Source organism: Marmota flaviventris, chromosome 3 (genome assembly GCF_047511675.1).
Source record: "Marmota flaviventris isolate mMarFla1 chromosome 3, mMarFla1.hap1, whole genome shotgun sequence".
NCBI lineage: Eukaryota > Metazoa > Chordata > Mammalia > Rodentia > Sciuridae > Marmota > Marmota flaviventris.
This window is the reverse complement of record NC_092500.1, coordinates 51307227-51334217: the sequence shown is the minus strand read 5'-3', so window position 1 is coordinate 51334217 and position 26991 is coordinate 51307227. Positions and strand designations below refer to the sequence as shown.

At 38.5% G+C, this 26991-nt stretch overlaps 1 protein-coding gene across 2 annotated transcripts in view; it reads left to right on the top strand.

Moving 5' to 3' along the window:
• Hmga2 (high mobility group AT-hook 2) overlaps positions 1–26991 on the top strand; it is a 120447-nt gene that overhangs the window by 40844 nt on the left and 52612 nt on the right. The window contains exon 4 of one of the 2 annotated variants that reach the window (XM_027929300.2): positions 388–539. The exons of the other annotated variant lie outside the window; for it this stretch is intronic. Coding sequence (XP_027785101.1) covers positions 388–456 — 69 coding nt within the window. The 3' untranslated portion in view covers positions 457–539. Of the gene's footprint in view, positions 1–387; positions 540–26991 lie in introns of those variants that run through there. 2 annotated transcript variants of the gene reach the window in all.

The window sequence follows — 26991 nt, the reverse complement described above, 5'->3', positions numbered from 1 at the left end:
TTTGCAATAATTTTTGAATTCTCCTGTCTTCACTGTGGATTAACCTGAAGTTGGATCTTAAAAGAGCTATGTTTGTTGATATCAACTAATTGTGAATACAATAGCTTATCCCTTAAACTTTCATAGGTCTCATTTATTATCTATGAATATAAAGATTATTATTTTGCAAATTTAAAACCAAAATTAAAAATTCATGATCTAAATAATAAAATATATAAAATATGAGCACTGAGCACATAAACCTATGTATAATTTAAAGCTTTGTAATGTCTACTCCTAAGTTGAAGGCTTTGTCAAGCTTAAAGAGATGCATTGAGTGAAAATGTATATCAAAGTCTTTAATGATATGAAGCAAAACTCAGGAAACTTTAATTGCCTTCCTTTCAGTGGGAACAAACTGCTCTCCTACAACAAAGCCTGGGTTTCCAGAAGGAAGGAAACTGTCTGAAGATGTAGTTCCTTGTAGAAGTTGTTTTAGATCTTTTTCAGAAGGAGACACACAGAGTGACCCTGGTGCCTTCCACTTTCCTTGAGTGGAGTACAAGTGATCTCTATCTTTGTCTTTGGGCTGATACCAGGGTGCACCAGGCTGTCTAGATTTACCCTTGGAACCTCCTTAAGACTTGGCAGAACATCATTTTTATATAAAAAAATAGAGGATCATTATTCTAACTTGTCTCTTTTTTCTGTGTCTCTGAACGAAGGTTAACATTTTCACAAGTATGCTTAAAAATATTAGAAGAATTTAAATGGTTGGCTCCATTGTCTTTCTCTTCTAGTTTGGAACTGTATCTCAGGACAATAGAGTCATATTTTGAAACAGATGTAGCTGTTTCTACAAATTTTTATCATTGCAAGAAAACTGGAATCTCACATATTTTGCATGTTTCTATTTTATGTTCTCATGTCCCTTTATCCAAACAGATCCCCCAATTAACACTCTTAGAAATCCCATGTAGCGGGTTGGGGTTGTGGCTCAGTGGTAGAGCACTTGCCTAGCATGTGTGAGGCTCTAGGTTCGATCCCCAGCACCACATAAAAATAAATAAACAAAATAAAGCATTGTGTCCATCTACAACTAAAAATATTTTAAAAAAAAGAAAGAAAGAAATCCCAAGTAGCTTGACAACATAGCCATAATGGGCTTTGCTTTGTTTAAATCACAAATGTGTAAAAACAAAACAAACAAAAAAAATTATATATATATATATATATATATATATATATATATATATATATATATATATAAATCACCTAATAATTAATACAAGTAATTCTTCCACCATAGTCCCAAATTCCGTGTCTACTCCTCCATCTCATCCTAGATGATGTACTCACAGTAGCTCCATGCATACACGCTTTGGTTGCCTTATTGGCAGTAATAACAGATATCATTTTATTTAAATGAATAGTTGTGCTCCTGAATGAGTACATGATATTATTCTAAGGTATTTATTTACATGCACTAGAACTTGAAATTTATAATAAACCTTCATTTATTATTTCAAATACCAGTAAGTGCCGCTAAGAATCCTTTGTACAGCTTTTCATGCATTCAATTTTTTATTTTAAATATTAAGGCTTACATTAACTATCAGTTAACCTTCTATGAGTTTGAACTACCAATTTGGTGTATATTCTTTCTACTTTTATTTGCTGTTTTCTTTGAAGTATTTTTACTATCATCAGAGAATGAGCAATGTTAGTAGAGAATGAGCTCATCTCTGCTACACTGGCTATTTTTAGAATCTTTTATTTTAAAAAAGAAGTTGAAGGGAAGAAATAGAATCACATTCAACTAGGCTGACCCTGTTCTTCATCATCATGGGAATTGGTGAGTTTTTTTCCCTTTGTGTTGTTGTCTTTAGTTTTCAAAAAACTATTTCTTTGGAAGGTCTTTATTTTTTCTCCTAAACTTATAGGAATGTAGTAGCTACACGTGAGCCTATCATATGAGTATAAATGTTTGCAAATTATTTACTTAGCTGTTCTGGTCTGCCTTGTAATTCATTTAAGGAACTTTCACCAGGGTTTTCACAGAATGGATTCTAAGTTGTTCTAAAATAGTCAATCATTTGTATTTAAATATTTTCAGAAATTTTTGCATTAGGAACTTATACTGTGTTCTCACTCCCAAATTATGGTGTAAAGATATAAGTCAAACATATTAAAACATTGAAAGAAAATATCTTATTTGATAATTTTGTATTTGCTAGTAAGTTACTTTGCATATGGCAATCTCAAATGCTGCCATCCCCCTCCTACTTTAACATGCACACAACTACATATTCAATTTTTATTTCAAGAAAACTGAATCCTGTAAACCCAGAAAGGGATTCAAGATTGGCAATTTTCAATTTCTCTTTGTGTTATTATAAAACAGGCAAAATAGTTCCTGGCCTCTGATTTTTGAAACCATAAAATCATTTCACCACTGAAGTCAAAACTCTCTAAATTGAATTTTTACCTAAAAAACAAATGATTTTGTCATTTGTAAACCTTTGAAATTAAAGTTTTGAAAAGAACTTCCTGGACAGCTTCAAGAAAGCCACGTCAACACATGTCCCTCAAGCACATTAAATTTTACAGTGCTCCACCATATATGTGTAGTGTTTGCTACAGAAGGAAACTTATCCTAACCCTTGAGCAGGCCAGCTGGTTGGTGACAGGTGAGCAACTGTGAGGCTGCAGGAGCAGGGTGGATGTGCACAGGATGGAGGGGGTGGTGTTTGAGGGTGGAGAGAGCTCACACTTTGGGCTCTGGGTTGCAGGGCTCATTCTTTGTAGCCCTAGTTGTGAAGTGATTTATGGGAACTACATGGGCCATACATCACCTTCCTGGTTGGCTTTGTTGACACCTTGTCACATTCTTGTGGGCTTGAGGAATTCATTGTTTTTGTTTGAACTGATAAGGAAAAAAAAAAGAAGAAGAAGAAGAAAGAAAGAAAATAAAAAGGAAAAAGAAAGAAAAGGGGTTTCCCACTGAGAGCTTGGGAAACGCCAAGGGAGGGGAATGACTCTTCAGCCAAGGGAGGGGAATGTAGACTCTTCAGGCAGCCGGACAGCATTGCATGGTCCCTAGCAATACCGTCTTTGCATCTGCCTGCCACTGGACCATTGGAAGCCTGCCTTTGGGATGTGTTGGCTGAAGCTGTGTTTGCCCTCTGGAAGCAGTTTCCTGGTTTGGAGCTGTTTCTTTTTGCTGGGGTGGTGCTGTGGAGGGGGGCTTTGGGACGAGTGAAAAAGAAGTGGCAGATAGAATGGCTGAGAGGAGATTCCAATAAAGGGTCAAATGACACTGATCACCAGAAGAAAGTAAAAAACGCAGTGACTTTTGATGTGAGCCGGTCTCTTCGAAGTTCTTTCTGCTACACAGCGTGTTTTTCGGGCATGTTGCCATGCTGCCCTCTCCCCTTTAATGTGTAGTGCCCCATGCTTCACTTAGTATTTTGGCAGCCTGCACGCAGAAGCTGGCATTTGAGCCCAGTGCTTTGAAGGCAGGAAAAAAAAAAGGTTGAGCATGAGAACCCATCAAGCCACTGGCCAAAAGTTTGTGTGATGTATACATAGGGTATTATCTCCCACTTCAGTAGAGCAAATGAATGATCAGTCTGTGTTTTTAGATATCTTCTCTGATATTTTGCCTCAAAAGAACAGTTAACAGGTCAAATCAAATATACCACATTGTGAAACTGAAAATGTTTGTGCTTTCTTTTGTGAAAATACATGTTTTCTTTAAGAGCAGCCAAGCACAAACATTCCATTCATTAATATCCTCTGTCATCATGCTATTGTTTATTGGAAGAAGAACCTATTTGCACCTCTGCCAAGGGTAAGGTGTTTGATGAGTGTTCACACTTTTGTGTTATACTGTTAACAAGTTCATGTGTAATGCCATAAATCACTTTACCTGGAAGCACCATTCACACATCCCCACTGCGAACTTCATTTTGAATTAGAGCCACAGAGAAAACTATTTTCAGACTTCTTAAAATGCTTTTCTGCAATGATCTTTCTTATAGAATGGTATGTATAAACCTTTTGTACTCAATTTACCTAGGCTTTATTGTGCTATAAACAAGAGATATCTGAAAAACTGCCAGGGTAGGTGGCCAGATTGAAGAGTGACTTTGCAATAACAGAATGCAAATGAAAGTGACCTAATAAGTATGCAACAGTAAAGCTAATAAATGCAACCCTATAGGAATTGCAGGATTAAAGGAAGAAGCTGATTTTGGAAAGAATACTTTCTTTCTTTCTGGTTATACACCTTTTGTGTTATCTACCTAACATCAAGTGAGGTTTTTATTAACATTTAAATATCTAAATATGTGCAATGCTGTTAATATCAGTGGCATCAAACTTTTAACACATATCCGTTTTTTAATATTCTATAAACCCAGCTTTCCCAATTTCGTTGCCACTCTAATGAGCCAGCCAGTTCTGCCTTTGCCTTTTTCCTAGCTTGGAATCTACTCTGGTTTTTAGAATTAGGTTTATTGACAGTGTTTCACTGCTCTCTGCTGGAGAAGCCCAAAGCCAGGCCAGGCATCTAGGGCTAATCACTTGCAAGGAATTCAGGTGTGATGGTTCAGCTGATAAACTCTGGCCTCTGGAATTAAACTCAACACAAGACTTATTCATGCCAGTTATAGATCACAAGTTACAAGCCATGCTGTCCAGGCTTGAAATATGTTTCTCAGAGAGTATATGGGTAAGGTGAAAATGTACCACCACCCAGACTCCAGTTTCTTACTCCAAGTGTTGTCCTCAACAAAGATATCCTGCATAGTGGCACACACAGACTGTGCAGTTGCTTAGGTTATTTTCCATCCTTCCATTTTTGACACATAGTTATTTTATTCTGTTATATACATCTGTGACAATAATTTCTACTCCCAAAGGAAAGAAAATAAAGCTCATCTGACCAAATTTTATCACATTTGAAATAAACTATATATAAAGTTTGTTAAAAAATATTTTATACTTTCTTTTGGATGGGCATAGCCAGAGAAAAATAATCAAGAGCACTTATCAAGTAAGCAGGAAGAGTGCTAGGATATTTTTTGTTTTTCAGAAACTTTTTTAAGCAGGAATAATTGTTAATGCATACCTTCATTTCCATAAACACAAAACTGTACCATAACTAAGATACTATATTTCTCAAGTTCAAAAGTATAAAAACAGCAAAGGCCTTAGATGAATATTATTTTAAAGAGATTATATAGAGTATGCATATGCACATTTATATATATGTGTTTATTATGTATGTGTGCGTGTGTGTGTCTGTTAGAATAGGAAGTGCAGATACAAGTATAACACATCTCCAGAGTGTTTTATGTTCTTTTAACTTCAACACAACTTGATGAATAGAAATTATAAAAAGTCAGCCTTACAACTGCATTAAAGTGCTATTCTTTTCTACAGCATTCCAAGTGAATTATTGCTGTGCTGTCAAAGAAAACAAAAACATTTGGGAAGGACTGTTTATTTTACAGTGGTTGACCAAAAATATGCAAGCGGTTATTAAAAAAATGTAGACAGCTAAAGATGGGAGGTGCCACTTGTACATTCTGAAATCCATTCACAAACCTTTGACACTAACTCTTCATCACTGGAGATAATATTAGAGGCAAAAATATTTTCCAAGGAAAAACCCTGGGCATTTTCAAAGCATTTCAGTTCAAATCAAATCGATAAAATCCCTACCTGCCATCCTGTATCACTGGCATCTGTCTCCTGGCTTAGAGAGTCTAATAGTGGCATGACCCAACCCCCAAGGAGAGCAAGGAAAGTTTTGCAGAAATATTTCTCTCAAAGGATATATGGCAATGAGATATTTTTGTACTATGAAGCATTATGTTGCCCTTGGTATTTAAAGCTTAAAATAGAAACTGCCATTGACAATGTTAATATAGATTATTATATCCAACAAATATTTCATGTTAGAGCTAGAAGGGAAATTAGATCCATAATACAATCCCTTCATATTAAAGATAATAAAATGTAGATTTAGAGAAGATAAATGACTTGGTAATGTCATACTCAGAGGTAGTATGGAAGCTTAAGAAATATAAGGTTGGTGTTTGGGTTGTGGTGTTTTGTCTGAGAGTCAGTCACTGTACAGTGGAGACCTCACTGGTGTCTCCTAGTAAATTATTGTGAATGTTGAAGGATTTCTCCTTAGTGAGGAGATCCTTGTTACCTGGAGTCTGGGTCTTGGAGTCAAGATTGCTTATAGTTGTTAAAAAAAAAAAAAAAATCACCAGTAAGGAAGGGCCGATTTACCTTCTGATGGATCATTAGATTTTTTTTTTTTTTTTTTTTTTTTTTTTTTTGAGAAATGTAAATAATCAAATTCTATTTATCCCTATCATGGGGTAAAAGATAGGAAAAACCCCTTGATGTGTATCTGACATGATCTGATCACATAAAACCACTCAAAAGGAAATGCTTCAGTTTTCCTTTCTGTCAAGGCCAACATAACTTGTTTTCTGGGTGGTATGGAAGTTGCAGGAAGACACCACATTCTAGGTGTATCTTGGCTGGGTACCGGGCGTTGATACACAACTGAACGCCACTGCCAGGTAGAAGCTGCTGTGGGCATAAAGTTTTGCCTCCAGAGTGCAGGCAGGGAAAGGGGAGAAGGAGAAGGAGAAGAACCTTGCATCTCGCCCCTACCTCAGCAGCTCTTCTTCTTCCTCCTCCTCCTCTTCCTCATCTCTGAGGGTCTCCAGAGGGAGAGTTCTGTGTCCTGTTGGCCCAAGAGACAGTTGTCCTTTGATGGCCCAGTTGCTTGTGTCTCCTGAATGAAACAGCATCAGATATATTTTTCAGATGGAGCGTCTGCCTTCTCTCCATGACATCCTGGGGTGAATCACGTGCTTGCTGCCTGGGATATGTAAATAAGACGTGGTTAAAAAACATTTAAAGGATTATGAGGCAATCTTGCTTAATAGTAGCGAAACAAAACAAAACAAAACACCACTCCACCAAATCCTCACGTGTGCTACTAAGTAGTGGCGAGATCCAGTTATGAGTCGAACTGCCCTGGCCGGAGCATTGCCCCAGACCCAGAGGGAGAGAGGGCGGGCAAGGGAGAGAGGGAAGGAGGAAGAGGGAAGGCGAGGGGGAGGAAACGGAGAAAACTGCGCTAGGAGAGCTTGAGTCACCGGCGCTGTCCGCTGCTCGCTGCAAACCAGCCCCGCACCGATTCCCTCCCAGCGGTTGCTAATGAGCAGCAGCACGCGGCTGAAGGAAGCCCACTAATCCCAGAGCCGGCCTTCTGCGCATGTGCGGCGATGACTGACACATTCCCTTGTGTGAACTGCACCCTGTTCCCACGTGCTCAGAGGTGGTCTGAGGAATCCCTGGTAGGTCTCCCGAGTAGGTTCGGTGCTGCAGAAGGCGTGGAGGTTCTACGTGGCATTTGCAGTTGAACGTCTCCATCTCCTGTCCCTGGGCGGTCAGCTGCTGGCATGGGACCACGGAGCATTACCTCGGTGTAGTCTATCATCGGAGTGGTCTGCCCTGCCCCGAGGGAAACGAGCATGGAAACCGCTGGTGACTGTTTGCCAAAAGCAACCTTCGTCAATGAGAACTGGGCAGGAGGCTTGGACCTGCCTGCCGGCCTTTCGGCTGCTCCTCTGAGAATCATGCGCTGCTATTTCTGTGACTTCTGCCAGTTGGCCCCTGCCCACCTTTTTCTGTTCATACTGAAGCAGCCAGGAAAGGAGGGAAAGAGGAAGCCTCCACTGTGCTCTGGGCTGCGCTGCTGCCAGGGCTGCGTCTGTAGTACGTCCAGCAGCAAAAACAAAACAGGGCAGAGCCCAAGGAGGCCCAGCCAGAGCAGCTGACCGTGGAAACAAAGCAGCCCGCCCGCGGCGGCGGCGGCGGCGGCGGCGGCAGCAGCAGCAGCAGCAGGCCATGGGACATCAGGCAAGAAAGCAACTTGGAGTGTGGTTGCATCTTCTCAAAGCCTAGAAACTGAGACCCCAGAGAGGATGTGGCATATGGGGCAATGACCCAAACAGGAGTAGAAAAGATGTTATCTCAGGGCCCAGGCTCACTGCTGTTTAATTTTAATAGCTCAGCTGCTAACCATTGAGTAACCTGAACAAGTTATTTAACCCACTAGGCCTCAGTTATTCCATCTGTAAAATGGGGGTGCCAGTAATGCTACTAGTAATTGTTGTGAGAATTAAATGAGAAGTGTAAACGAAACACTTGGCACAATGCCCAATTACTTAGCCCTCCTTAAATGTAGGTTAGTCTTATTTGAAACAGAACTTGAGACCCAAGTCATGCAGGAAAGATAGGGAATTGTTCATAAATAACCTGAACAGTTACGGAAATTTTTTTTTAAATGACTGCTTTTCACAAGGAGCAAATTTGAATTAGGATCAGATTGATTATTTGATTTTGTTTTGTTTTAATGTTGAAAAGTCTAATCCAGTGTTAGATTCTCCCCACCCCCTTCCAGGAAGAGCCCAGTTGGAATTAGGAGGAAGCAGGTTTTGTGAGCCATGGCATCTGTCTGGTCTGTTCAGACTTCCTGGATCTGTTTTTCCCCTTTGTGAATGTGCATCTGAACCTTCCCACAGAGCTTGAAAAGTCCAACTTCAAAGTTATGTTCTGATGAAAAACACTTCTTAAAAGACTGAAGGATTGTTTTAGGGGTGAAAGAAGGGAGGAGGTGATAAATAATAATACTTTTGGGGAAAACATTTCCTTTGTGACTTTTGTCTCTTTAGGTTTGAGGTACATAGAAGAGATAAGGAACTCAATTTAAAACAACAGTTATAACAACATTTATTCCATAAGTGCTTTTACATCTCTTTCTGATGCTAACTGGTTGTCAATCACTAAAGATCATGGTAACAGCAACTCTTTATTCATCCTTTCCTAGATGTCCAGTATTGTGCCAAGTATACTATGTACATTATTCACTTAATTTCCACAGCAGCTCTGAGAAGTATTTTTTTTTTTTTTTTTTTTGGTGAGGAGAAGAATGGAACTAAAAGATATTAATGCATCCAAGGTCATTGGGCTAGTAAGTGCTCCTATGTCCTTAGCCACTGTGCTTCCCCCCTTAAGTGACCTTGATACTAACCTGAATTTAGTTTAATCTCTATGCAGAACTCTTTTCTCACCTGTAAATTAAAGACTGGACTATGCTACTGCCACAGCTACTTCTTTTCAAAATTCTAAATGTTTCTAGAAAGGTACAGTTTATAATGAACAATCTTGCTTTTCGAGTGAATTCTCTCTGTTACAATCAGTGAACCCGTCGTCCTCTTCATATACATGTATTGATTAAGGCAGCGCATTCAGGAAAAGATTGAAAACTGAAAAATAATTGCAGGCGATCTTTTAATACATGTGCATACTCCTGGCCATTAGTGAAAACTAACATTTTAACCAAACTGAGCATGGTCAGTTGATAATGACTGTTCAGTATTAATGCACAAATATATCTTCTTTTGCTATCCAGGGCCATATTTAAGCTTTATTTGTGATGGTCTTTATTTCTAAGGAAGATTGTTAAATTCATGCATGTAATTTGGTATCCTTGAGGTAACTTGTCCCAATAGTTCAGCATTATTACTTTACTGAGTGAAAATTTCCTATCACAGTTTTTTCACATCCTACTTGATTATGCTTCTTAATTCTCAACATTTATTGGTGTCTTTGAAATTGTGTAATTTGACTCATCAAGATTAACATATGGTAGTAATCACTATTTGTAGGACCTTGAACAAGTTTCTTAATCTCTCTGGGATTCCTTGCCTTAGCTACAGAATAGTAATGATAATGGTATCCTCATATGATTATAACAGATTTCTGAGACCATTAAATGAGTTCATTATGCAAAGTATTTCAGATTGCTCCTGGCACATAGGAAATGCTGAGTAAATGTCAATTAGTAGTATTAATCACTTGTGATTTCTGAACTCGAATTTTCTTACAATTATGTTCAATAAGTTTAAGTTTTCGATCACAAGAAGCCTTCCAGCTGATTCTATTTTTAATTGCTATTCAGTAGTATAATATTTTTTTTTTCCTCTCTGGCATCTGTAAGTTATATTTGCACAGAAAGTCTTGCTTTGTAAGAAATTTTTATGTTCTTCAATTTCACCCCCTTTTTGACTCTATAGTAAGAGATTTGGGTTTTGTCTTTGTGTTTTGCAGTTCTGGGGCTTGAACCCAGAGCTTCACACATGTCCAGTAAGGACTCTACCACTGATCCATACCCCCAGCCCTAGCAAGTAGGTTTTTACCTAGGATTCCTTAGAACTTTATCTAGAGAAACTTTTGATTGTGAATTGTGAAACATGATGAGTCAAATTACATTTATTGGATTTATTCACTCTAAAGTACAGACTATTTAGGGTAGAAAGAGTCCTGTCCCTCCATCCCCCACCTTTTGGTACCCAGCTCTCAGAGAAACATGTTTTCAGCCAGCCCTGGTCATGATAAATACTGGGATTTTTAAATGCCATCACGAGATACATATTTCTCAGATACAAAAGTTTGTTGTTATGTTCTTTTGGCTAGAAGAGACTCCTCTTCTTGGGAAATGTAGCCACAGAATGTTGGGTTTGAGTTTTATTAATATCCTTGTAGATTGAAAACAAAATGTTTTTCCTCTAAGTTTTTGTTCTTTTCCATTTGGCAAACCCGGTGATTTGCCACATGAGCTAATGTGTGTCTCATTTGCTTATTTTCTTGTGCACTAGAAGCCATGGTGACATCATCTGGATGTGTACAATCCCTGGGAATAAATAACATGCTGGAAATAAATAGCTTGCTTTGTGGCAATGGGATCACTTAGGTACCTTATAGCACACACTAAATGTCTCAAGCCAATTTGTAAAAAATAATTTTAAGGCTAGCTACACCTCCCATGTTTCCTGGTCCAAATAATAATAACAACAATAGTAAGAAAAACTTTTTTAAAAATAATTAATCCACTATGATTTGTGAGTCAAATTTTCAAAATTATTTAAAGATGTAATCTGATGATATCAAATATCTATCCACAAAAATGTCTTTTTTTTTTTTTAGGCTAATTACTACCTTAAACTGAATCAAGAGAAAGATCAGATTCTTAAAATTGGCTTACATATGTACTTTTATTGCTCTGTTTTCTCCATTCTTAAACAATAGCCATTGAATAAATAATGCACAGTTTTAAGAGGTTGGGATGGGGAGTGGAAGACAGATCCCAAAGGCTTTCAAGGGCATTTTACTTGAGGTCAAGGACTCTCCCATCAAAGACTCTTCCTTCTCCTTGTGGGAAGCTTCTTTTGAACATTCTTTCAGGGCATTACAGAGAAAGGCTTGGCGGAGAGACAACACAGAGATGTTCAGGGAAGGAGGTACAGATTCAAACAGGTCACACTGCTGAGTTCCAAAAAAATGTCCAGACTGAGCTTCTGATCCACTGGCCAGGGTCCAACTGGTAGTGATCACCTTCCCTCTCTGCCTTATCTGGAACATACTTTTGCTTTTTGAAGGCACAGTCCATTAGTTCCTCATTTCCTGTTTTATTCATTGCCTTCCCCAGTGCTCCTTAATAAGTAAGCAAGACTTTCTTGAACTGTAGGTTATGAAATTCTTGGGATTTTTAATGACTTTGAGCTCATTTAGAAAGCAATGTATGGTTCCTATGACCCAGAATTGTAGAAAGCCAATTACCTCACTCTATTTATTTGGCAATTTAAGTGATGCCTTTTCTAAAAGGAGTTCATTACATAAATGACCCCCTGTACAGGGGTTGATATTTTAGTAAGGAATTTCAGAGACGGAAGAGTTTGATGACTAGCTCTAAGGCCAGTTCAGTGAAGGCTAGGAAAACCTCACCAGGGCTATTCTTTTAAAGTTGGCGTCCTACTGAGTCACCATATGGAAAAGGATTAAGGAAAATATTTTATATACTACTTAGAATTTGTGAAATTCTGAAAATCTTGAAGAGTGTTAGATCTTAACTTCTATAACTCAAATAATTAATAATAAAAATTCTTTGAAGTTTGATCACCAGAATCCCTATAGTGAGATATCTGAAGCCAAAATAGCCTTTCATACATAAGCTTTTTTTTAAAAAAAAAAACAACAACAATATTTGAATTTATTCTTCTAATTGCCACTCCCTTGCCTTTGACCCCCAAAGCATTAATTGATCTTTTGGATAACCCTATTGGTATCTATTAGCACTTCTTCTCCATCTCTCTCATTTACAAGACATACAAGCTTAAGCATGCCCTTACACACACACACACACACACACACACACACACACCCCTTTTACATGGACTACAAGGAATAGCCACAGGTTTTCCTGAGGTTATTACTGCCTTTTTCCATAGCAGTTTGGGGGAATAGGATATAGTTTGTGAATTGAGAAGGCACAGATATTTTCCTTTTTAAAAAATATTTTTAAAAAATACTTTATTTATTTATTTATTTTTATGTGGTGCTGAGGATCGAACCTAGTATCTCACACATGCTAGGCAAGCACTCTACCACTGAGCCACAACCCCAGCCCAGATATTTTCTTAGGAATTCTCTTAATAAAATTTTGTTTATACCTTTGAATCCTCAGTTTATTCCCCAGAAGTGCATAGCAAACCACATGTGTGCTGACTCCTGCAACAGCCATAATACAGGGACCCAGGGACCTCCCTTCTAGAGATACATCCACTGTGCTCAGATGTATTGTAGATGTTGACAAAGAGCCCTTTAGTAAACATATTTGTTTACATATAAATATACAAATATATATATCTGTAGGTAAAAGCTGGTGAATGTACTAGGAGTCCTGGATTCTAAGAATGCTAACTGAACACCCAGTCAAAAGGCCAGCAGGGTGTAGGACAGAACATTCTGGCTATACAGATGGTCTATGAATTGGGCTGGACTTTAAAGGGGTAGCTGGGTAGTTGTCGACAAATCTTAATCTAAAAAAAAAAAAAAAAAGATATCTTAATCTGAAAATAGATTAGGTCATGGGATAGTACATATCAGGGCTGTTGTGAGGATTCAGTTTCTTTCTCAGATAACTCACAGTATCTAAGGTAGATACCATTATCACAGTCATGTTTCTGATGAAGAAATCAAGGCACAGAGAGGTGAAGTCCCCTACAGGATAAGTCAACAGCTAACAAATGGTAGATCCAGGTAGGGTTGGATGGCTTCAGAATCATCACATTACCACCCATTTCTTTCTATATCCCAATCCTACTTATGTGGCAAATGACTCTGAAACAGTCTGCCTTGTACTCTAAAGAAAATCCAATTGTCTTTTCACTATCCTTACCCTCTTTTTCTTCATAATTGCTTCAAGTATGAATCCATGCAGCAACAGCATCACCAATTCTGAGTTTTAAAATAACAAAGATACTTAAATCCTCTGAGTTAATTTTACCAGCAAAAATGCTAATAAAGGTGAGAATTGCCCAATTTTTGAAAGTTACTGTGTTACAAAGTTAGTAATTACCAAGTACAGCCACTCTTCAAGTATAGCATTCGAAACATTGTATTATCCCAATAAGCCTAATTCTCATAGGAGAACACCAAATTGTACCCACTTTCAGATGTCTAGCCCTTAGCACAGTGCCTAAGACATAATTGCTGCACAATTTTCACTTGTTGAATGAATGATAAACTTGAGAAAATTGATAGGTTAAAGATTTTGAGTTCTTTTAAAACCCTGCCTTAGTCTTTCATTACATATTCATGTAATTTGATCAGTGCAAAGAAAAGCAAGGCTATCATATAGTACTACTCTAAATTCTGTATTTCCCTAAGTCTGCCCAAGATGTGGATGAGGCCATATAGGCAATGAAAATCAGCATCATCACCCCCGCCCCCCACAATCCATACATGGACCCTGCTTCCAGGTAGACCAGGACTCCATGAAAGGAGACTGAGAAGACCAATTTACTACTTCTCTGTATTCTTCCAAGTACCTTGAGGCTTGCACTCCTTCCTTTACTTCCTCTTCCATCTACTGGAACAAGTCATCTTTCTAATGTAAAGTATGGAAACTTAGCCGCTGAAACACTGTTTAGATTCCAAACCTTTGTACCTAACAGGCCATTTGGGAAGATTGGGATAAACAAGCATTGTAACTCCAGAGAGTTTCCTGGTTGCATGATCCATTTCTGCCTCTCAGGGGCCAGATGGTGCTAGGCTTATAGGAGACTCAGCCAGAAAACTGGCAAGTCGATTAATCTGTAGTTAACCACAGCAATAAATGAACACAAAGGAAATGCAGATGTAAGTAGGGGATAAACTTTGAGTGGTTCCATCAGTAGTGATTCATGATGTTGAACTACAATAATATTTTCTTCCGTACACTCTCCCAGTTCCCGTTGTGACCCTGGAGTAAGCATTTGGGGACGACTGTTAGGCTTGGGGGCGGGTTCTGTGGTCAGGACTGTGGAAGATTGGCCCTATGGCTGTTAATCTGGCTGACAGATATTTTCATACACATAGATTGTTGACAGTGGGAACGTGGATATTTAGGAGACAATGGATTTTCTAAATCCATTGAACAAATGGATTAAATATTTAAAAGCCCAAGTCTGGAGAAGAGCAGTTTTCTGGTCTCTCCCAGTTTGACCTGCAGAATCGGGGCTGTCAGGATTGCAAAGTCGAGACAGGGACCCTAGCCTGGGTTACAGCCCAAGCTGCCTCTCTTTGCTGTGTGCCCGTCCCAAGTCCCTCACCTAAAAACTGTGGGTCTTGGTTTCTTTAACCTATGTCAGTGATCAATCATTTGTCAGGAGTCTGAAACAAGAGCATGAATTTCAGGAACTCAGTTGTCTGCCAGCACAACAGAAACTACCCTCCCACAAGGCCAGTCCCTTTTCTGTGTGCCTCATCCTTTCTGGTAGCTTCCTTGCTCCATCTCTCAGCTGACTTTTATCCCCCTCTGCCCGCTTCATCCACTCAGTGATTACAGTTTTCACAAGAATGTGCCTCCTTGTCTCCTCTCTGGTGAATCTGGAGCAGAGTGCTCTCTGCCTCTCCACTGACACTCACAATGATGGTCTTGGCTTGGGGACAAAGGCTGCTGGCAGAGACCTAAGAGGGAACGCACCGTGGTAGCAGCATGAAAGAATTTGGCAAGGAGCTGCTCGTCACATGATTGTGATTCATACTGTAGTCTTGAAATGTGGCAGGAGGGCTAGGAGTGGCTTTTAATGCCAGCACACAGAGAGCAAAGACACTCATTTTCAAACATCACATTCTTTTTATAGTACAAGCATGCCTCACAGGGAAAATATTGAACTTGGCCTGCCAGCACCATAAGAGTCGTCCCAACTGTGATTTTATTGCTTGAGTCACTCTCTGAATCAGATACTAGCTACACGGAGGAAGTCTTCTATTAGGGATGCTTTGAAACTGTGTTTTTCATTAATTAACGCCAACTCGGGGGCTGGTTTTTCATTTACTTCTAATTGACTCCCCTCCCCCCCCCCCTTTTTTTTCCTCCGGGCCTGAAACTTTTTAGACATTTCCTTAAGGTCTCGGCTGGATCATTTTTAAGTATCTTGGTGAAAGAGTCATCTGTGTTGGGTGAACAAAGCAAGGGAATTCTTCAAAGTGGAGTTCCGTCATCTTGGAATGAATGTGATACATGGGAACTGGAGTGGAGAGGGGAGAGGGTCTCTAGAATTCTGGCATAACACTTTTTGATCCCTTCAGCCGTCCTCAATCCATTCATCCTGTTGTTAAAACTTAAAACTAGGGCTGGCCAGCTGTTGGGAAAAGTGCTCAGTTTTATTTCAACCAAATGGTCCTGCCTCCCGGGGCTGGAGGGAGGTTGACTTCAAGCACACTTATAAATGTGTGGTTCTTTAGACCGGCAGAAACCTACAAAATGGCCTTGATTCACAGGGCCCCTTTGGCTCAAAGGCTCCCTGCTTCCCGTGTGCCATAAATCTGTATCTGCATCAAAAAGTGTAAAGACTGCAGTGCATGGAAGTCTCTCTTCCTCTGCGAGTGTGTCCATGACAGATTTATACTGATGGCTGCACTGCACCCCGCCACGGACTCCTATTATAGTCATGCCCCACTGACTCAGCCCCCATTTCCTGTTGAAGGTGAGACAAGGCCTGGCTCGAAGGAGGGTGAAATTACATCTCGACTCCTTAATTGCTGTTCATACAGGAGCACCTTCAAGGGCCACAGCGAAACCGGCTTTGTTCACAGCAACATCTATGGGTCCCTTCGCGAGGTGTGGTCACAGCTCAAACCCGAGGTGTTTAGTTTCATGACAAGATCTGCCATGACAGGGCACTCCAGAATTCAGCCCTGTATGAGCAGAGGCCAAATGGATGTCTTTGAAAAGAACAGATAACCTCTTTGCTTAGAGTCTTTGTTTTTCAGAGTGATTTTTTTTTTCTTCCCAAGAGTCCAGGTTTAAAATGTGAAAAGCAATGTTTTCATAAAAGGTAGCATTAGGTCCACTTGCATATTAGTATTTGTAAAGTGGAACTTGGTTTTGAAACTACCTCCTTGTTCCTGAAATTTGTTTTTGGCAAAGGTGGCAGGGCTTCAGGAGCAGTGGCCCCTAGGGACCTTGTGTTCGACTGCTGCTTTCATGGACAGAGCTGTCCTGTGAGTCATGATAAAGTGGTCCCTACAAGCTGTGGTTCTAAAAGTAAAGTGACAAAAGTTTACTTGGTCTAATATCGGGGGTGAGGAGAGTCTGGATCCTCTAAGAAGCAAAAGAGTGTGACAGATGTTTGATACCCAGTTTTTGGAGTCCAGTCCTCATTATTGTGGCACATTTTACTTGGAGCACCCCAAAATGCCACTGGCAGAACTGCGGTGTCTGTGATGGTATTTTTTAATTCACCTTTTTTTTAGATTGTAGTACTACAAGGAAATAGTATTAAAGAGTCTAAACAATTACAAAGCTAATGATTAGAATTAGGTTTTTGAATCCACAGTTTTTATTTCTTCTCTTCCACTGGCCAACTTAATGTGAGCATGGTTGGTGTTTTGTATTATATCCCCTGCATTTATTTTAACATGCTATGGCTTCTTGTTTTAAACAGAAAATCAGATTAGAGTTTGAAAAACCTAGTTTTAAAACTCTACCATCTGCTAGGTTTGTCAAAGAGAATCTGGTAAATGAAAACTGTGTGTGTATGTATGTGGCGGTTTATTTTTTATTGGCACTGCATAATTCTTTGATGTATGTATGTGGCAGTTTATTTTTTATTGGCACTGCATAATTCTTTGATGATGCATTTTCCAAGTTCACTCTTATCTTCTAAGAAGATGTTTCCAGGAGTTATTCATTTAGTAAGATTTCAGAGGACTCTGTCATGGTAGAGAGTTATTCTGCATTTATAGGGAATCCTCAATTAGGGTCTTTCAGAGCATTTATTTCATTCTGTGCTTAAATTTATTTCTGCTCTGGAAATTTTCTTCAAAAGGGCTTTTCTACATTGGCAAAACTAAGCATTTTATTCATAAGCACTCTAATAATAAAACTTTTTCAATCCAGACATGGGAGGAAATTTGCAAAATGCATCAGGAAAGTATGTCAATTGTTTTTCAAGCCATCGTGTATGTTGAGAAAGTATTGTATTCATTAGTGTTTGCAAAACCTTATATTGAATGAGGCAAAAAGCGAAATTGACCTCTCCCTTTTGGTGCACAGATGTATAAACTTTATGAGAGTACACCCCCAGGTAGAGACTTATTGGAGTAACTCTTAGAAAGGGCAAAGTTGGCTGTAAACAGTGATGCAATAACCCCACAATTATGTATGCTCAATTATTTGGAAGGGAAGTCTGGGAGAAGTGTTTTATATGGTTATATGGGTGAACAAGAAGCGGGTATGGAGAAGCACAGCTCAAAGGTTTGCATTTGTTGTGTGTACCCCAAATAGCATCCTAATACAGCTTTATAATGTAAATCCACTGGTACCAGTAAAATGACATTTAAACAAATAGTAAAATGAACAACATTTGCAAAGCAATAAAGACACCACCTTTGCAACCACTTTACTACAGTTTTGAAAAATGTTAGTGAATAGCTCTCCAAAGATGCAAATAAATAATACTTTATTAGATTTCAGCCCAAGAGAAAGGGGAGGAAAACCTTCAACTAGAATTACATGATTATTACTTTGCTTCTCCCTCAACCCAGCAAACATTAAAATGGAACATAAAATAAGTCTATAACAAGATTTATGAGGAAAGGTATTACACTTAGGGGCACATTGTGCAGAAAAGTCATTAAAATTGTTTGGAACTTAGGAAGGAGAGGGAAAAAAAAAACTTTTGAGAAAAATGAGAAACTCAGATGTACCAAACGCCTTGATGACGACTACCTAAGCCTTCAGGTTTTAAAACGCCATTGTACCTTAAAGTTCTGATTCATTCTCTATTAGGCCAGCTTCCTCCCACCAAACAAAACTGAAAGATTCTGTTTTCTCTGGGAAACTATACTAAAAGAGGTATAGTAGCATTAATGTTCCTTTTGCATGCTCTATAGACCTGGCTATTGTGTGGTTAAAAACAACATAGGCATGTTACATTTGACTTAGGTTAGTCAGAGGGTTTGAACAGATAGAACTCTTGTGTGCAGAAGTAGATGTGAGCCAAGCTTACTGATATCTAGGGTCCTCATGCCTTATCTTTCCTTCTTCATCCTATTCAGTTGATCGGACATATTTTTTTTTTTCTGGTGGGTCGTATGCATGTTTGGATATGGTAATAGCTGAGCATATTCCTTATGCTTTATTCTGATCTGAGAATGGTTAATATGCTCAATTTGGTATTATGTGCTTCCTGCTTCTTTGCCTGTTGCTTTCATGTTACACTAAATCTGACTGCTTATTCTGTCAATAACGTTGAGATTAGTGCGTGTGTATATGTGTGTGCGTGTATGTTTTCCTATCTGTAAAGTTTTAACTTTGGCTTACTCTTTAACCAGGAAACTCCGCAGAACAAAGGGGATCTAACTAAAACTATATTCTGGTGGAGAATCTCTGAAGTTATGCGATGTTATAAAATGATGGTTTGGGTAGAAGTTCTGTCATTCATGTTTATCAGAGTAATAGTTTTGGGTTTTTTTTTTTTAAAGGAATGTTTCAAGGAGGTCTTTGAAAACCATTTTCTTCAAATGTTCATTGCATCTAAGATCCCATTTTTGTCCCTTTATTTGCTCCAGAATACCGCCAGACTGCCAACAAAGAAGGGCCTGTGCTCCCAGGAATTTTCTGCATTCCTCTCTGGAGTAGGCATTTTTCTCAGCTACAAAGGCCCTTTGGCAAATTCCCTCTAATCATTGGATTTACCCTGGGCTCTGATAGGTGCCATTCATGGACTTGGTCTGCTGTTTGATGGGCTGAGGCATTAATGGGATCTTTTCATGATAAACAAAACTGGGTAACATTACCAGAGGGATCACAACGCTGCTGTTGTCGGGAGGTGTGTTGCGCTCTCTCTCTCTCTCTCTCTTTCTCCTTCTTCGTCTTGGTCTTTTCCTCTCCTTTATTTTTACGAATGTACATTGTGTGTGTGTGTGTGTGTGTGTGTGTGTGTGCGCGCACGCGCGCAGCGTGGCCATTTCTAGAAGCAGATCTTCTGACCTCTGCTGCTGCGTGAAAGTCAGTGGCCAATTGCAGGCCTTTGTTGGATGTAGATGATTCTATTACCTGATGGACAGTAGCTTCGCAGCCTGCAGGCAGATCTATTTTTTCCTAATTGATTAAACATTGGAGGATCACTGCATAAAGAGTCTGATTTAGAGACCTTTCTTACCACGCTGGCATTTAGTTACTGAAAATATCTGATAGTTGAGATGAATGAGTGTGGGAACAAACACTTGGCGTAAGAATTTGACTCCATGTGGCATCTCTGCCTGGGACATCTCTATGTGTGCTATCAGCATCAGGCTGAATAGAGCAACTTCAGTTACTGGTGTTGCTGGAATTTCTTTGCTTCTAAGAAGGCAGAACTGGTTAGTTGAATCCTGGTTCCGGCAATCGTAAAAGAAGTGAGAATTGTTGTAAATTATTTTCGGTGACATACCACTATTATTTGATGAAAAAAATCTGGTATCACAAACTAGATACCATGCAAGTTTATCTTATAACTCTCTGAGAACATTCTTATTTTTAATGGAAATCACCATGATTGAATGTGGAAATAAGTGACATTTTAGGTGTCCTTGTAGACATATTCTACCTATTTTCAGTGCATTTTGTTGTTTTTGCTTACACTGGGGCCCAGACTAAAGGACTTAAAAAGGAGTGATCTAGAAGAGCACAAAGGAAGTAGGTATGTAGAATGGTATTTAAAAATTCAAAAGGAATATTATGTATGGGATAGTGAGCCAGGAGTAGTGCTTGATTTCTCCTGAAGAAATAAGAAAGTTAAACGATTCTCCCAACAGAAAAGACAGCACAAGCCACTGATGCAAATTCTCCATTTTAATCCTGATGTGACTTGCTTGCTTGAGGGTGTTGGGGGTGGATCTCAACTTCTTCATAGGTAACAAACATGATACCAGGCTGCTTTCCAGCTAAGGTGTGGTGATGCTGTGTTTAATAGCCCCCAAATCCTTCCCTCCATGAGTTTTTGAATATACAAGTGCTGTAAACTGGAGGGAAAACATTTGACAGGAGAGCAGAAAATCACCCTCTTTGGTAGAACATTCACTTATTCATTTTCTTTTCTTTCAGATTTTGTCTTTTGATAGTGCTATTTATATTTATTCTGTGTACTATATTGTAGATCATAAACTCAGTTAAGACCTCTTTTAAATAACTTCAGCAGCTTGAAAAAATGGAGCTTCTCTGATTGGGGTGTAGCTCTATGATAAAGCACTTGCCTAGCATGGATCCAGGGCCTGGGTTCAATCCCCAGTACAGTGAAAATGAAAGGAAGGAAAGAAAGATAAAAAGATAGGAAATAAAAAGAAAAGTGGAGATTTTCAGCCTCAAAAGAACCCTGTAATGGCTGGCATTTCCTGTAAAGCCAGGTTACGCCAGCCCTGCAAAGGTGCTAAAAGGGCATTGTTTTTTCCCCCCGTTAAGAAAAATGAGTTTTTAAATATCAGTACTGTTTAATACTCAGATGCCTCATGCATATGATCATTGAACATATTTGACAGTCTTCAAGGGCTTAAGTTTTTTTTTTAATATATATATATTTTTTAGTTGTAGTTGGACACTATACCTTCATTTCACCCATTCATTTCTATGTGGTGCTAAGGATGGAACCCAGGGTCCCACATGTGAGAGGTGAGCGCTCTACCGCTGAGCCCCAGCCCCAGCCCAGGGCTTAAGTTTTTTTTATCTTTGATAATCCCAGAGTTAGCAACATAACGTTGCACATGTATAATAAATGTTGAGCACTTGATTTTCATTATCCTGAATTCTCCTAGCAATCCTGCAAAATCCTGTTCATGATTATTCCTATTTTAAAGTTAAGGAAACTAGGGCTAGGTGCAGTGGCACACACTTGTAATCCCAGTGACCTGGGAGGCTGAGGCAGGAGGATTTCAAGTTCAAAGGCAACCTCAGCAACTTGGGCTGTAAGTAACTTAGCAAGATCCTGTCTCAAAATAAAAAATAAAAAGAGCTAGGAATGTGGCTCAGTGGTAAAGTGCCTTTAGGTTCAATCCCTGGTAGGAAGGAAGGAAGGAAGGAAGGAGGGAGGGAGGGAGGGAGGGAAGGAAGGAAGGAAGGAAGATGGGGCGTAGCAGTGATGTTGCGTTGGCTATGTTTTTCCTATTCTTCCTTCTCACAGATTTGCAACTCATACTTCCTAACAGATGAAAACTTAAAAGTTTAGTCAAGTATCCAAATGTTTCCAAATATTCTTAGATTTCATAGTCTGTGGTTTATGACACATTTGGGGAGCCAGTCCTTTGCAATGTTTATCTGTTTTTTATAGAATCTACCTTCAACTATTTTCCCTCATGACTTCTGAGCCTACTTGTCCCTACTTAGAATTCACTGATTTTTTCTTTTTCACTAATCAACCCTTATCACAGGACACACATACACTCTTTGGAAGATTTGCTTTACAATATCATGATCACAGGATATTTTCTGAATTGCAGAAGGCTGAAAAGAGGAAAATGAGGGTTTGAATTTATATCTGGACCAGAAGAATTCTGGCCTAAGGAATCCAATGTAAATGTTCTGGTCACCTTTCTGAGTGCTGAATACTGATTAAGGATAAGCCCAATTCACTACAGATTGTTCTCTACCTTCTAGACATTTTATCAGAGGCTACACCTTTCTGCTTAGGAATAATCTGACCATTTCCCAGATTGTTATTTTTATGATGAGAATTGAAGATCTCTCATCTCTGGTAAGCTCCCTTTTAATTTATAAATATCCCACTGTACCTTCTTAGAAAAGCAGATATTTCCTCATCCATCATGAACTCACCCATTTCATTTACCTGCCAACACTTTTGGCACCTAAGTAATTAGTTTCCTGACACCTGAGTCTTTCAGCTACGAGGTAGTATATTTCTATCACAAAATCTGACACAGAAGCAACAATGCAGGGAATTTAACAAAGAATAAAATAAAGAAGAGGAGATCTTTTGTTTTAGTCATCAGAATATTTTGTGTTTTGCAAAATCCTGATGTATAGGATAATTACTTCATTATTTCAGATTATTTTAAGTATGTAATTTAGATCTTTTTTTTTTTTAACAAGTATTAGCAAATTTGGTCACGTTGACTCTGACAGCAATTTTTTTAATTGGTGTACACTTGGACCCAAGGGCAGTTTTATTCTCAGCCCTAGGTAAGGCTCTTCCCCCAAAAAAACCTTCCCAGGGTGTTTTCAAGCAAGGAAGGACCTGTTTCTTGTGCAGGGATTATTAGACCAAATCTTGAGCACAGTTCAGGTGGGAACCAGACAAGTTGCCACTGACTTTTCCTCTTAGTAGCCACAGCAAACTCACAGCAGCTGCTGGTCAAGAACCAACTAGGTCAAAGGAGACTGTCCAGTCTGTAGATTAATGAATGCATGGAGCAGGGAATGAAGGCCACATCAACCATTTTATTTTCCCCTTTTCTCAAAAAGACAAGACTAATAAGAAAAATCAGCCCCACTTTTATAGTAGAAGCACTAATTTTTGCTACAGACGCATTAAATTCATCTACTTATGAATAAAGCTGGACACACACAAAGTGACCAGAATTTTTAAGGGAGACTTTGTAGCATGCTGGAGGCAGCTTACAGTCAATTATTAAATTTTCAGGAATTTTGTGAGCTGGTTGTTAAATGCAGCCATTATTAAAAATTAATGTCTATAAACTTATAATTAAATAAATCATGTTAAAAATTTTGATGAAATGGTCTTCAAGTATTCAAAAACTCTCCTCCAGTTCAGCAAAGGAGTTGTTTACACTGATGAATGAGTAAAGTTCGGACCCCACTTTTTCACTTTGGTCTTACTTGTTAAATATAATATTCAAAGCTCACTGTTTTCAAATCATTTTTTTCTAAATTTTACTATTATTTATGCTTTTGAGTCTATTTTTATTTATTGTTTCTGTATTAAAAAAAATACTATTTAAAGGAATGTCACTGTCATCCTTTTCCAACCCTGTGTTCAATAAACAGTTTGGAAGCCTGAAATTTACTGTAGTAAGAGCTTCTACATCACAGAAATTGGCAGGTACTACAAATAGAGCTTGATATATTGTCATGAGGCTTGTCTAGACTTAAGTTATTGAGAACCTTTTAATAATTCAGATTAAGCAAAATTTAAGTGTTGTATTTATACCCTTCACATTGTGAAGGGCATAAAAATCTGACAAAATAGTCTTCAGGTATTCAAAAACTCTTTTCCAATTCAGCAAAGGAATCACTCACATTATTGATGGATAAGAGTTCTGACTTCCCCTTTTCACTTTGGTCTTACCTATTAAATAGAGGCAAAAATATCAACCAGCAGTTCATGTGGGAACTGTACTCATTTGTTAATAACATGAGCTATTTCTTTGTTGAATTGAATAACAATTGAGCATTTTGTTTGTGGTCTGGTTTTTTTAACACTATTAAGTGGAGATAGAATTATAAAAGCTGGTAGTGAATTTTGAAAGACACTGAAATGATAAGGTATAGAATTAACAGAGAATTGTGTATTTTATTATTTGTAAATCATTTACTATACCCTCATCAATCACAAAACTTATAGTAAACTTGTGTAAATATATGTACATATGCACACACATTTTTTTTCCTCCCAGAGAGCCCAGTGTTAAACATTTACTAGATAAAGAAAGACAACGGAAGTCTTATGATCTGAACCCATAAATCCACCACAATTTTCTATTGAGATCTATTTTTAGGTCCTTGTTATTTCAAGGACATCAGCAGAACTTCTCACATAGAATGAAACACACACACACACACACACACACACACACACACAAGCATGAAAAAGGAAACCATCTCCAGCAAACCTACTTTGATTTTTGAAAACCTAATGAAAGTCCTTCTATCTGAAATGTACTGAAGTATATGAAAACCAAGTTTCGTGTGAGGTCCACATAATTGTCAAATTGATGGTGCTCTTTAAAACAAAGCAAAACCTGTTTATTTTGAAAGCCAGCTAGATAGCTAGCTTTGTCCTTGGCTCCCCAGAGCTGGAAGTAAGACTTTTGGTCCTTTCTTTCCAGTTTAAGCTCAAATTTTTGTTCATAACATGGACCGGCTTACTTTAAAGATCTTTTTTTCATTCCAAATAAATAGCAAGCTCCAAGAGCCAATCTCAGTTTCTTAAGAGATGTATGAATTTATAAAGATGGATGATAATCAGAATCTGTCATCCAAAGAATGTCAATATTAAGCCAACAGTGCTGAACATTTGTTAAGTGCTACATGCTGTATCAGGCACATTCCTGAAAACTAATCTTTTGACGAACTCCATGAACTAAGTTCTAACGTCTTCGTCTTACATAAAAATGAGACATTTTGCACAAAGTCATATGGGTACTAAGTGATAGATTAGGAACTAGCATTCAGGTCTTTCTGATTCAAAAATCCTCTTTCCTGAAAAGTTTTTTTTTTTTTTCTTACCCTAAAAGTCCCTGAAAAAGAAAACAAACAAAATTTATATTCCTTTGTATATTATCACTGAACACACACTGAGCCCGGAAAAAAATGCTTTTCTACCAGTGTGAGAACAAAACTAAGTGACAGCTGGATGGCCAGATCCATTTTCTGCAGGAGATAGCGCAGTATGAGAAAACAGCTGCCCAGAAATGAGGAAACAGAGCAGACAGCAGTGTGCTTTGGTATCTCTTTACATTCAGAAAGAAGTCGAGAACCGTATTCTGATCTCATTGGTCATTCTGACAACCAGATTTTTCACCTGTGAATGCTACAGGATTGCCTTATCTCAGAGCGTGGCCTAAGATGACTAACTTCCCCACTCTCTGCTTGTCTGTACAAAATGGCAACATGCTACTTACCAGGATTAATTCAAAATTGCACATCTAAATCTTGTAGAGTGAAATGGTTATGCAAACCAGGTAGTATACTTAGAAAGAAAATAAGGCAAGGTGAAGCATGATATCAAAGAAGGAAGAGAAAACACCTTATCATAAATATTCGTTCAATACACATGTGGGCCTTTGTGTGTGTGTTTTATTTTAAAGAATCAAGTATTAGGACTTGATGTCATGGGGAACACCATTTCCCTTTATTTGCTTTATCTTTCATTGTCTGTTGATCTAGAAGTTGCTTGTTTACTTATTTGCCACAAAACACACAATTTGGAACTGGTGCCTGTACTGATTGAAAAGACTGAAATTTGTATCACTTCACTAAAGCAGTGCCTGAAAAGTTATGCCATAAAGTTGAATCTGTATGTGGTCATTGCACACTAGAAAATAAAGGGAGATGGAGCATTTTTATAATCAGTTGATTGATTTTCTGTCTTCATTTTGAAGCAACCTGAATTGCAAACTCTTAAGAAACTTTGGAGATATGCAGGTGCTCACAGTACCAGGATCTGAGCAGGGAGAGAAAGTCCCTTCTAGGGAGGGGAAACTGAACTGACTGTAGTCACAAGCACAGAATGAATATACTAAGGCAGCACAGGGCAGTCAGGGCAAAGAGAGGGTCCCTTTTTAAGGGTGTCACTGTAAGAAGGATCCAATATAAAAAGTTCAAGGTGTCAAAGTGAATATTTATTTAGGTCAGATGTTAGCAAAATGTTTCTGACAGCCCTGTCAAACACTGTATTGGTGAACCTAGAGAGGCTGTTTGTGCTCCAAGGCCAGCCACTCCTTCATCTCAAGAAAGAATATGAATTAAATCACGGATTCTAGGAACCCACACTTACATCACGTTTTCAAGCTTCTTGATTGGTGAGATATAGGCTTCTGTGGATAATTAGCAGATCACAGATAATATTAATTTTTGTTGCTGGAATGAAATAGACTCAACACTGACAAATTGACATTCATGCTGAATGCCTAGAGCCGTTTGATTTTTTAGTGGAAATAAAGAGGAAATGTTTTATTTGGGGGAGGTGGAGTTATATTTGCCTGTAATAGTAAATAACAAAACCAGATGCATCCTGTAGTGATAATAATGTAGTAATGATAATATCTTGAATTTGTAGAGTAATTTGCAAAGCACCATTTAATCACCCAGAGTTTTAAATCGTTAGCTTCATGTTCCAGAGGAGTCTAGACTAAGGAGGTTTGAAAGATATGTCCAAGGACATAGAAACTCATGGGTTCAGAGGCTGGGACTAGAATCTGGGCACTGCTTCCACCCAATGTTGGCTCAATCTGCTGAGTGACCAAAGCATTGCTGTCACAATATCTACTTCTAAATTCATCTAACAATTGCAAGCTGCATACTGATTCATTTAAACATGACTCCTAATATCAAGCATTGAGCAACTAGCAAGAAATCTCTTTCATCATGTAATTGTCATAACTTGTTTTTCCATAATAGAAAGCATCCAG